The sequence below is a fragment of the Myotis davidii genome, unplaced genomic scaffold (genome assembly GCF_000327345.1).
Source record: "Myotis davidii unplaced genomic scaffold, ASM32734v1 scaffold135, whole genome shotgun sequence".
Lineage (NCBI taxonomy): Eukaryota > Metazoa > Chordata > Mammalia > Chiroptera > Vespertilionidae > Myotis > Myotis davidii.
In genome coordinates, this window is record NW_006289813.1 from 6,170,245 (window position 1) to 6,183,851 (window position 13,607).

General features: G+C 37.5%; 1 protein-coding gene and 1 pseudogene across 2 annotated transcripts in view; one reads left to right on the plus strand and one right to left on the minus strand.

The window, feature by feature from the left end:
* ERCC8 (excision repair cross-complementation group 8) overlaps nt 1-3,939 on the plus strand; it is a 37,572-nt gene extending 33,633 nt beyond the window's left edge. For both annotated transcript variants that reach the window (XM_006762432.2, XM_015563077.1), the window contains one exon: nt 3,819-3,939. In XM_006762432.2, the coding sequence (XP_006762495.2) occupies nt 3,819-3,887 (69 nt within the window). In that variant the 3' untranslated portion in view covers nt 3,888-3,939. The remainder of the gene's footprint in view (nt 1-3,818) is intronic.
* Nucleotides 3,940-5,301: 1,362 nt separating this feature from the next.
* LOC107182878 lies at nt 5,302-6,588 on the minus strand (annotated as a pseudogene).
* Between the last annotated feature and the right edge of the window lie 7,019 nt (nt 6,589-13,607).

The following is a 13,607-nucleotide window of genomic DNA, read 5'->3' on the forward strand; positions in this document are numbered from 1 at the left end:
TCATGGCTGGCCAGCGTAGAGGTGGTGGCAGGAGCCTCTCCCACCTCCGTGGCAGCATTAAGAATGTCCAACTAATGGTTTAGGCCCAATCCCTTGGGGGTCTAAGCCTTTAATTGGACATCCCCCGAAGGGCTCCCTGCTTCCAGAAGGATGTCTGACTGACTCCAAGCTTAGGCCTGATCCCCCAGGGAGTGGGCCTAAGTCAACAGGTAGACATCCCCCAAGGGGTCCTGGACTGCAAATGGGCGCAGGCCGGGCTGAGGGACCCCCCCACTCCGAGTGCACAAATTTTTGTGCACCGGGCCTCTAGTATTAATATAAAATGGTATGTGCTAAGATTATTTTCACAAAACTTTAGTTTGAAAGATTTCTGTGAATGTAGGTAGAACATGAATGTGATCATTTTACAGATACCCAGTGGAGAAGTCCGTCTACACAAGACTCTGTTCCTGACATGTATATTTACTGTTTAACTCAGATTTAAATGTTTTCCATCTCAACTATAAAATAACTAACTCCTGCAGTTTCCCAGAGAGGCAACTACACATACAATCACTCACTTAGTCTTTAGTTTCAGGTAAATTAAGTAATAATAAAACTGGTAGGTAACTGGATTTGAATCCCCATTTTGCCATTTATTAGTGGTCTGAGACAAGTTTATATCATTAAAGCAAAAATCGTTTTTAGGATCCCTTTCAGATTCACCCTTAGGTGAGATTTACTTCCCCATCAACCAAGATATAATCCATTATGGGTGTTTCTTCTGAAATCCCAGATAGGGGAGGAATTTAGTTCTTCTGCATTAGAAACTTGATGGGTATTGGGTAATTTTATACTTCAAAACCAAGATTTTATGGTTTTGAAGTATAAATCCTGTTATTTAATTGACAGGCTGTTTTATTATATCAGTAATCTGCCTTTTGGCCTCTTCTTCCTAAAATAGTTGTGGTCAAAGCAAGCCTATGTAACTCTTAATCAATTTTTCCTTTCTGAGATCTATAGGTCAGCTACATTACAGTCTAAATCTGACCTCTCACGAAGAATCTTACTTCATTTTGGGTCACACAATACAGAACTGTTTTATTTATCATTTATGCAAGTGTATAATTACTTGCTGACACTAACAACCCTATATTCTACCTATGAAAACTTTCCAGTAATGGCGATTAATAAATTTAGGATTAAAAAAAAAGAAAGAAATTTAGGATTTATCAAGATGTATGTGTGGTAGATGTTTCTGTTCTTCTTTCCCAGTTTTTGGACCTGGATTAGATCCACTCTAAACTCATGCTTTCCGATCTCCATGACATTTGCAATTGTCTGTCAATAGAACAGGCAGCCTGGTAAGGTACAGATGTTCAAGCATAGAAAGAATGTCCACTAGGCGGAGATGTTGTAGAGAAAACTGTTGGTAGTTACACTTGATCAGTGAGTCCCAAGCCAATAATATGTGTACCACATCCATCCATATTTTTACTGCAGCTTTTAACTATAAGTATGATGTTTTATTTGTGATTTTTAGCAATAAAATATACTTTCTATAATACATTACAGTATAAGAAGAAATGTTACTACTATATTGTTACTACTATAAACAGTAACGTTTATATACAACTACATTTCAACTTTCACTTAATTATTTTTGTTTCTTTGCTCAAAAATAATATACAGTAAAATATAATTTTACTTGTCTGTTGAGTCTCCAAATGAAATTTAAATGTTTAATAGGTTACATAATGGTCTTCCATAATGGAATTTGGAGGCATGACCTTTATATGCTTTATCCAGCTAGGGATGTTTTGGTAGATGTGTAAGGCAGAGTGAAAGACTTCCAAAGGTAGAGTAGGGACAAGGAATCACCTTGCCCTTAGGGACAATGCATCTTTGAATAAACTCTCACTAGATTACCTAGTAGTTAAGTTATAAACCCAGTAAACATTTGGATGAAAGAATAAATGAATACAGGTAAGTATGCTACTCTTGCAAACACATGGACTGCTGCGAGGAATAAGTGAATAGTTAGCTGAAATTTGGTAACAGTTTGGTATCTGGACATTTGAGTACAATGGAATTTCGTTTGTATACCTATGTGATGACAGTCAACATTACGTTTAGTAATAGTTAATAGTGATAATAGCCAACATTAGGTTAGTAATAGACTCTGAGCTATAGGACAGCCATAAAGAATACCTAAATTAATATATTGTTTATAACCATCCTGGCTGATTCTCTGGGTATTTACTGGAAAGTCTACTTTTTCTACCATTATCATTGTTTGAACTATAAAATTTTGTCATCCTGGTCATCAAAAAGGAAATGAACATTCTCAGACATACACTAGGGATTACCCTTATCATAAAATATTGCTGTATGTTGTAAAAAGCAATACATGTAAGATAATTTGAGTAGTCTTGGTGGTAATTTGGGATCTTGTAGCAAATGTAAAAGCTGAGAATAAGAAGTAAACCTGGCTCATAATGCCCGGACACTCAAAAAAAAAAAAAAAAAAAAAAGAGAGACCATCTTAAAGCCCTTCAGTCATTTGCCAGAGAATAAGAAGGTAACCATTTAAAATGTTTCCTAAAAAAGTGAGTTGATTTAAAAATACCACAAATAATCAAAATTCCTCTATGTGCTGATTACCTTTATTAGGTATGACTCTAAAGTTGTAAGAATACTGTGGTGTTTTATTGTTTTAAATAAACATCACCCAAATGCATGTTATCTTTCCAAGAAAACTCCCAGGGAAACCTAGTGCTAATGACAAACATGTTACCATTTCTGACATATTTTTGCATTGCTTCTGAACCCCTTTACCAACCATAAAAAATAAATAAATAAACCTCACAGCTTATAACCTAAATTACTTTTTGAACCAAAAATGGTATTACTCAGGTTGATGAATACCTTATTCTTCATTTTTGGATATTTGCTTATTTATAAAAGTCAGGTTCATCCAAACAATAAAAAGTTGTCTAGTCAGACTGTAGACCTGATTTCAGTCTTAGCTATATGGATGGTAATTTGTTACTTTCTCCAGGTAATTCCAAAGAGTTGCAGAAATACATTAAGCAATAGCATCATGGTGTGTGTGTGTGCGTGTGTGTGTGGTGCACAAGTGCCCATGCACACACTCTCCTGAGCTCACATGTTATGTATGTGTTGTGAGGTAACTGCTTTGAGGTAAATGTAGATAATTTAGATAAAGTCTGGTATGTCTATTTAAAATGAAATTACGTTATCTTATACTAGAGGCCTGGTGCACAAAATTTGTGCACAGGAGCAGAGGGGTGTCCCTCAGCCCAGCCTGCACCCTCTCCAATCTGGGACCCCTTGAGGGATGTCTGACTGCCCGTTTACACCTGATCCCACCAGGCACTCGGACATCTTTCTCACAATCCAGGACTGCTGACTCCCAACTACTCACCTACCTGCCTGCCTAATTGCCCCTAACCACTTCTGCCTGCCAGCCTGATCGATGCCTAACTGCTCTCCTGCCGGCTCGATTGCCCCCAACTGCCCTCCCCTGCTGGCCTGATCACCCACAACTGCCCTCCCCTGCTGGCCATCTTGTGGTGGCCATCTTTGACCACATGGGGGTGGCCATCTTGTGTATTAGAGTGATGGTCAATTTGCATATTACCCTTTATTAGGTAGGATAGTATGTGAAGTGTTTCTTACATTACCTTTGTTTAATAATTAACAATTATTTCTTTCAAAATATCTAATTGTTTTTTATCTGATATATTTCAAAACTATATTGTGAACCTAAAATCATGAGATAGATTAATCAAATCTTTCTTTCTCTCCTTTTTTAGACCTCAACCAGATCACATTTAAATCCAGCATTTGAAGATGCCTGGAGCAGCAGTGATGAGGAAGGATGAATGTCAATCCTACGTACCTTTGTGTCTCTATTAATGAAAATTTTAAAATGGACTGTTACAGGTTTTTTTTTTAACTGTTCAGTGATAGCTAAATTAGCTCTGAATTTGGATGATTTTTCTCCTCATATTTTAAAATGTGATTAGTATTGCCCTAGCTGGTGTGGCTCAGTGGATAGAGCGTCAGCCCTTGGACTGAAGAATCGTGGGTTTAATTCCGGTCAAGTGCATGTACCTTGGTTGCAGGCTAGATCCCCAGCCCTGGTCCAGATGTGGGCAGGAGGCCACCAATCGATGTGTCTCTCTCACATTGATGTTTCTCTCTCTGTGTCTCTGCCCCTATCTTCTACTCCCTCTAAAATTAAATGGAAAAATATCCTCAGGTGAGGATTAACAACAACCAAAAAATGTGGTTAGTATTTTCATGAAATCCTAAAACAGACTTCTATATAGTATATTTAATCAAAACATACCTCTTGATCCCAATTACTGTGACCTAGGGCAGCCCCTATTGCTATAGCACAAGGAGATAAGTCACGGCACCCCATGTGGGGTCTTGAGCAGACTGTGTGATGCTCTCTCTGAGGATGAGCAAGTGGTGGTTAACAGCACTGACTGTCTACTGGCTACACCATCAGTCTGTTAATTTTCACTTTCAAGGACAATTTTACTGAGGATGACTATATCAAAAATAATAGTTGAAAAGTTAGCATAAAAATGTTTTATTCTTTCTTATTCCTGTATTTGGTTTTTGTAGTGATTTCATTGAGTTGACTGTTGTCTAGCTTTATGTTAAATGTTTTTGGATTCAGTTCCTCCCATAATCCAAAAAGTGCGCCACAGGAATTTTTTTAACTTGGGGTAAATCCCATGTTGCCATTATTTTACAGCAGATGGCAGCTTGTACTCACACTTGAACTTCCTTTCTCTCAATCTTGTTAAGATGTGACCAAATTCTACTTCATTCATCAAGACAGAAAATTTCCTGACAGGGAACCAGCTTAAACGTGAAATGTCATAAAATTTCTAGTTTACTGTCTACTCTTTTTTGTGTCAACCCATAAGTTATTATCATAAAGCTAATCTTGTATTTCCTTTCTTCCTGGTTCTTATCAGCAAGAAACGTGTAAAAGAAGTTTTTATGAGCTTGAATATCAAGTATACAGTTGTTGAGTTTTTAAGTGTATAAGTGCTAGACCTCCTATTAAACCTTTCTGGACAGATGTTTTATATACATTTACTTTATGGTTGATTTTCTTAAGCTATTACTCTTACTTCCCCGCTCCCCTTGGTGAGGATAGGAGGCTTATGACTTTTGAGAATGCTATTGAAATTGGAATTTTTTTTTTTACTTTTAAGAAAAAAATAAATCTTCAAACTGCAAATAACTGTATTGCTTCCTTTTCTTTTTTTTAACATAAATTAACCCATTTATTATAGGCTAGTAATGTTTCAAATTGTGCAGCTTCTGCTGGCCTTTCCATTCCTTCATTCTTCTGATGGCAGACTTCACTGTGCCAGCAGAAACGGTGTTGTAGGTCTAGGCACCACCAGCTACTGTTCTCATGCCAGGTCCCCACAGCTCACCTCTTCATCCTGGTTTTGCACAGAAGGAGCAAGTATACTTAGCATGCTGGCTGATTTCAATTTTCTCCACCATTTTCCTGAGGGAGGCACCATAATGGGTCCCATATTTACCAACCACTCTGACCTTTTTGGTGCGTTTAGCAATGTCTTTGCAAACTAGGTCAGAACCCAAGAGAGTGTGTTGCTTCTTTCTAGTTATATAAATACAGTCCGTTCTCCACATCTCTGGGTTTCACATCAGTAGATTCAGCCAACTGTGAATCAAAAGTATTCCCCAAAAAAGAAAGTTACATTGTTACTAACATTGTTACTAATTAGGCCTCTGATGCTTGTATCTGTACTGAACACATACAGTTTTTTTTTCTTGTCATTATTTCCTACTAATACATTATAACAACCATTTACATTGTATTAGGTATTATAAATAATCTAGAGATGACTTAAAGTAATGGGAAGATGTGTGTACTATACCATTTTATATAAGGGACTTGAGCATCCTTAGATTTTGGTTTTCTTGGGGGTTCTGAAACCAATTCCCTACAAATACCAGGAGATGACGGTATACATGTTCATTGCAAAAAATTCATGCAACATAAAACATTTTCCAAAAAAATGTGATGGTCATGCAGAATTATACTAACTGAGATAACCACCACTGACATTTTAGTGGCATTCTTCCAAGCATCTCTTAGTTACACATAACGGGATATTCACATGCTGTCATTTCATGGAAACCCCTCTCCTCGCTCCACTCCCTTACTTCTTCTGCCACATGTGCAGGGGTTCTCCGAAGAGCTGCTGCTTGTCAGTATGCAAAGGGTCTCGTGCACGAATAGAGCTGATGCCACCATTGCTTTCCTAGTTCGCCTAAGGTTGATTGGGACACTCTAGGGAAGGGGGCACAGCTCACCGTGAAGGCCACTTGGCACCACCAGAAGCTTATCAGGTAAACATCCAAAAGGAAAAAGTTTAGCTGCCTAGAAATACAAGCCATTGTAAAATACTTTGTTTAAAAAAAAAAAATGGGGTGCCCTGCCTATCCCTGTGACTGGAGTGTCGGTTGGAGTGTCGTCTCATGTACCCAGAGGTCACTGACTTGATTCCAGGTCAAGGGCCTATACTCAGTTGTGTGCTTGATCCCCAGTTGGGACATGTGCAGGAAACAACCAACTGATGTTTCTCTCTCTTCCTCTTTCTCTCTCAAAAAAAAAAAAAAAAAGGCAGGGTATGAGGAAGAGCTGATTATTCTGTAGATAGGAGTCATGTCTTCCCAGTGAGAGCTTGCCTAGAGGTACCTGGCTCCTTCAGCCTCTCCCCTTTCCCTCTTACCAGCCAGATAAAGAAAGTAAAGATGTGCTGCACTTTCAGAAGCAAAAGCCTGAAAAAGGAAGAAAACAAAGGAAAAAAGTTGGCTACTTTTGATGACTATAAGCCCAAAGGGAAAAACTGGAACTTTAAATCTTAGGCAATAGGCAAATGCCAGTTGAGCAAACATAGTTCTAATCCTAGATTACTTACTGATTTAAAAACAAAATCAGACCCCTAGCTACAACAGGAGAAAATAAAAGTCAATTAAGTAATAAATACATATATAATAACAAAATTTTATAATTTGATCCAATTAGAAGCCCAAAATGTTTATACTAAACTAGAGGCCTGATGCACGAAATTCGTGCAAGAGTAGGCCTCACTTCCCTCGGCTGCCGGGACTGGCTTCCCTCTGGCACCCAGGACCCAGGCTTCCCTCGCAGCCCTGGCTTCGTCCAGAAGGACGTTGGTTTAATTAACATATTATGTTTTTATTATTATAGGTTAACATACAAATTAATTTATATAACAAAAATATAAAAAGGACCCCTATGATGGATCACTATGAGGTTGATATCCATTGTGGCCCTCATACCCAGTATCCAACATTATTAAAATTACTGATTCTGTCCAATCAACAACTGGTACATATTTTGCTTTTGTAGATTTGGATGACGTGTTCTGTTCAGTGCTTATTTCAACAGCCTCTTAGCTGCAGTTTGTCTTCACCTCAAAGTGACACAATGCACCTTTCCTAGGCTACCCATTGGGTACTTTAAACAGCTTTGCACACGTTCTTTGCAGATAGGATCTCCACTGCATCCACCTTCTTCCAGAAACAGATATGACATTACATGGATGACTTCCTCCTCCAAGGAGATTCATTTGATACAATCATTTAGGATCTACAGGTCCAATATCTTTTAGTACTTAAGGGGTTCTGATGACATTATCTTTATTTAAAAATTTTACTTCCAAATTAAAATCAACAGGCACTCCTGCTAGACCCCTCAAGAGACTGGCTACCTCTTGTTGCCTCCTGGAGTCTCTGGACCACTTAGGATGGCTATAAGTTACCCAGGGGCCTCTGTGTAAGAAACTGCCCATGTTAGCCTCATTCTGTACTCTGTTAAAACAACAAATGAAGTACATGCTGGGTTCTCTGGAAAACAGAGGCTCTTGCTGTGACCTTCCATAACTAGCTGCCTGTTAGTTATGGGTCATGGAAACTGAACATCAGAAAGGCAGCATAGCTCCAGAGGCCTCTATAAGACAGGATGGAGCCAAACATGTGATCTCTGGCATATTCCACCAGCAGGAGGATGTGGTTTTCCCTGTCCTCTGTTTCTTGCCAGATGCCGTGGTACTAGAGCATGCCACCCCTAGTCCACGTGGCTACCTGGGAAGCCACTTGGGATTCACTGAATGAATACCAATGGGAGTACATAGAGTATGCACACAGCACAGCTAACCATCATACATGATGGAGCTCAGTGGAATGCAGATTTTCATCTTAGCCAGGATGTCCTTAAAAAAGGATGGGAACCAAGAAAAAACACACTTGGCAAACTTTAGGCAGTCATCTTAGTGCTGGATGTCCTGGCCAACAAGTAGCCCCTTTTCCACGTTTATTATAAACAATTGGGCCATTGCCTAAAATTGCCCCTTTCAGGAGAATAGACCAAACCAACTGTGGGACTCTTGCCTCCCAGATATCCAAAGTATAAATAAAATCACACATCTTCAATGTATTAAGGCCACAATACAAAGCCTTGCCAGGACACTCTATTACTTTTGGGGTTACAGACATGACTGATAATTACCAAGACACATTTTACTTCTCAAAATACACAATGCTAGTCTCTCAGAAAAAGTATTCATAGAACTTTCATCTCCCTTCAAGGTCCCAAATAGCCAGCTTAATTGAGATACATCTGGTCTTCTCAAACAACTTCTTTTTAAATTTTAGTCAGGTAAGTAGACTTTTAAATGGGGTTCTATCTTGCTCTTAAATCAAAGCTCCTTGTCCAATTTATACCTCACATCAACTTAAAAAACTTTCCCATTACCCTTTCTTATAGATAAAGGGGGTTGCACATTGCCTCACTGTACATAAAAACTTATATATGAGACGTTTATAGAATGTCTTCACCTATCTTTATAATTTTTTTTAATCATTCCTACATCCCAGAAAGGCTGGAGGTCAGGTAAAGGACACATACTCTCCTGGGACCCATTAACCAAATTGTCCATGGACCAGACAGCTGCTCATCTTACGGTCATATGGGACCCAATTGAACCTAAACTTCCTATCAAGCCTGTTCTTCACAATTGATTAAAAAACTCAAATATAGGAAGTATAGTTCTTTACTTTCTACTTTTTTTAAGTAGACAATTGAAAAATAGAAAAAACAAGGAAATAATAAACAACCCTGTTGCGCCCTCTCTTAATTCTCTGTAGGAATCTCCAAATGCCCTGTATCCTCCGGACTAACCACTCCTGTTTAAACTCATGCAGGTGCTCATAAACCTTCTCATGGGTTAATGTGGCTCTCCTAGGCTATGCTTTCTCGGGGCTTACAAAGAAATGAGTGCTAGAATTCTAACCTGGGTTGTTATTTGTCACTAAAAATACAAGTGAGGCAGTGTTTAAGACCAAGCTCTTGTTAATGCCTTGACATTCTGCCAGTGGTTATTTAATAGGGCTGTACTCTTAGGCCTGGCCAGTGGCTTTGTTTCCTTGGCATTGGTGGTCAACTCTTGAAGGCAAAAAATGACTGGCTCAAGTGGCTTCTCTTTTGTTCATGTCATTGTTTGTGGCTGGAATTAGCTACAGCACTAAATTAGGGCCTGATAACACCTTCCTGTTTAAACAACAGCAGGGGCAGGAGAGCTGCTACTTCCCAAGTGGTTTGCACTCCCCAGCATCATCCATTGTTGTATGTCTCTATATAAATATACTGTTTTAAGTTGTGCTAAAATGAGGAAATAATATTCTCTCTCTTTTTTTTAAGGAAATAATATTCTGGAATAAGTCTTTGAAAGTTCAGTTATCTATTTCAATTTCCTGTTTTAATGTTTTTATATATACTTTATATGCAAAATTTTGTCAGTTTCAGTAAATACTATGGATAAAAGGTTTAAAATAACTCATTGACAATCACTATGAACATTAAAGATGGTAACATTATGGAAAGTAATTGTAATGACTTCGCAAAGAAATAAATAATAAACAGTGGACTGGAAATCAGAAGACCCAAGCTTGGTAGTTTTACTACCAAGTCAACAAGTATTCAAAAAAACATATGAATTTGAATAATATATTTTTACTTTCTTTTCCTCATTAGTTAAAAAAGGAAGGAAGGGGGCAGAAAACTGGAATAGAAAATTGTTAAATTCATTTTGCTCCAGAATCGCACATTGAAATATTTAGAAAGCATTTTTAAGTGGCATTCACTTTGTGAAATACATAGAGGCGTATAGTCAAGATTAATTGACATTCATTGAAGGCAAAGGTGAAGTGTCTTTATAAAAGTTTCATGAATTATACTGAATGACTATTCAAATTCTAATGGAAGGAGCAAGCTGTTTTGCCTAAACTAAAACTTTTAAAGTTTCCATCTAAGTTATTATGGAGCCACCACCATTTAAGCTGTTTTATTTAGCAAATTGCTTAGCCTCCCTGAGCTAATTTCCTTATTTGAGGAAAGGTAATAAAACACACTTTACAAAGTTGAAATAAAGTTTTGACATGTAAGAATTGTTCAACTAATAGAACTCATTTAAATATCTCAAGATTATTGAGGTCTGAGCTCTTACCAAAATTTTCTGAAATTTCACCTCTATGGGACATTGTCTGCATATTTATTTTGTCTTCCTCTCCTTTCTAGAATGTACACTCTTAGAGCAGGGGTTTTGTCTGTTTTGTATATTGCTTATCTTCAGCACCTGGAACACTGCTTGGCAAATAGTAGATGCAAAAATATGTATTTATTTATTGAATTAATCAGTGAAACCACACCATTAACAAGCACTTAACTGCAAAGCAACTCCACTCACAATTTGCAAATAATAAAGTGCTTAATTGTGTTATTTTTATAATTTACTATGTATGAAATTTTAAGTGTATTAAATATTAATTAATAACTGGGTAATAAATATTAATTAATAACTGGGTATTACTTTAATAATGTAGCCTTTTTCTTGCAAAATGGCAAGGGGTCCTATTTGCAAGCTTGCTACAAGCCTGTACACAAACATAGATCCCCCCTGAATCCTTTAGAGGGCTGCAGTTATACTGGAGACTAGCTTTGTGATTCTCAATAGCTAAACAAAATTAGGGGAACTTTGAAACCTTGAGTTTAGATTTCTTAATATGGTCTTCTCAAACTAGCCCATTCCTACCTGGTAATATGGTTGGACAGAATTTCCCCATTGCCTTAGGCTCTAAGGTTTCTGGGCTTTCTTCTCTAGTGTCTCTCCCCCTTCCCACCCCCATTCGGGGAAATATGACAGATAGTTCTGGAAATTTTACATATTTTGGGTCATTGATTAGCTTTGTACCCAGAAAGAATGTAGGGAAGGAAAGATAAGGGCTCACAGTCTCAGATGCTTACAAAAGGCAGGAGAACATGGTAGATAAGTGAAGGGGTGGGGATAACAAGAACCAAATATAAGAATTACAGTCATACCCTTTATGACATTTTGATGTCAGCATATGATATACTAAATACATAATCTTAGAGATTAGATTTTCTGATGTAAAACTCAAATACCCAATTAAAAGTACATATTTTGGTTATTATTTATTATTTTTTATCTTGAGCTAGAGAAATGTGACATTTTTTCCTATGTTATTTGAGAGCAATATTCATTTTATTCAAGTGACTAATGTAACAGTTTTTCACAGATATGGTTTTTCCAAAACATCGATTTCTCAGTAAATTTTTTTGTATATTTAACATATCTGAGCTTATATAATTCAATTCATGGTTAGATTTCATACCTACACTTCAGTATGCTAACTTACATTAACTCTTTATTCACATTATCAATATTAGCTGAGAAAAGGCAAGTTTGTTCCATTTTACAAATACTTATTTGAAATCAAATAACAGTTTTAAGAACTCAGCTCTTAGCTCCACAAAGGGTAATTAATCATCACTTAGATTTCTGGAAAATGATTTCTGCATGTGAAAATGGGCCAGCCCTGGCTAGCTTGGCTAGAGTGTCGACCTACAGAGGGAAGAATCATAGATTTGATTTCTGGCCAAGGGCACGTACCTCAGTTGCAGATTCCCCGGCTCCGGTAGGGACAAGTGTGGGAGGCACCCAATTGAGGTGTCTCTGTCACGTTGATATTTCTCTCTCCCCCCTTCCTCTCTTCCTTCCACTGTCTAAAAATCAATGGGAAAACATTTCCTCAGGTGAGGAAAAAAAAAACAGGCCGTATTTTTCCTGGTTAAGCTAGTTTCATAAAGGCACAATTTGGTTAGATATGGGATGAATAAATGAATGATTTGTTTATATAACTGGTTGTGAACACACTTATAGAGAAATGGAGTGTATAGAATGTCAACCAGAGTCCCAGTCTTTGACTAAATCTTCACTAATGGATCAGCTGACCCTTTCTTTAGATAACACAAACCAATTTCTTGTATCTATCCAAAAAAATCTCTCTGGTCTTGCACCACATTGATTCGACACATCTCCTTTGTGCAAACCGTGGCAGTATATCTGTTCCATAGTATTAATTACTGCATGTGTGACATTCTCTTTTTCTAAAGTAAATATGATTGTGAAGTAAACATGTTGTGTGACTTGTGCAAACTGCCGCCATGGATTTAAGGTTTGTAAAACAAGTCCAGTGTCAGTAGCGACTTGCTGGATCACCTCTTGCAGTCCTGTTTACCCACTTCACTCATTACACAAAAATAACTTCCTGGTATGCCCATTAAACGTTATACAAACAGTTAAAACCTTTGGACATCACAAATACCTATATCTAATGGAGTGGTGTTTATATATTTTATATCTGTACTCTCATTGGCTGGGGGAGGGGAGAATATGAAGGATTTAACCATTTCATGCAATTTGTACTACAAGCCCCTCAGCATAGCTTCAACATACTAGGAAATTTTATACCTGTTTAAACTCAGATTTGCAAGTGTTAGTTTCTGTTCAGGAAGCAATACATGCTGCAATCAACCTTTTTGTAATCCCATCATTGGCAACAGGTTTTCACGCCAAGAAAAATTTTTTACTTAGTACATTTTACACCATTATCACAACTGTGATTTTCAGTCCATTAAGTTTTTTATTAAGTTAATTTGTCATTACGTGTCTTTGCTATTCTGGTCATAATTCTTACTGTGGCTACTTTCATAACAGCTTCTTAAATCAAGTACATTTAGTATGATGTGCACCAATAGTGGCTGTGCAGTATTAGTCATGTAGGAAGAGCCTCTTCTTCCACAGTGACATGCACTCTTCCACTTGCCATGAAACACATGGCTATGTCTGTCTTTCATTCATTCATTTTTGATGGAGAGAAAAATAGTGTGATGTGTCAGTACCTGGTAGCTCCCAGTCAGTACTAGGGAGACATTAGGTAGTGGTGAGAATTATGATAAACCTGAAAACACCTGCCCTAAAGGCAGCAGTTTTTATAAATTAGGATTAGGTTTACCTGATAATCCATAAATAAAACATAAATGCATTTATTTTTTTAAATATGTTTTTATTGTTTCAGAGAGAGGAAGGGAGAGGGAGAGAGAGAGAGAAACATCAGTGATGAGAGAATCATCGATCAGCTGCCTCCTGCACACC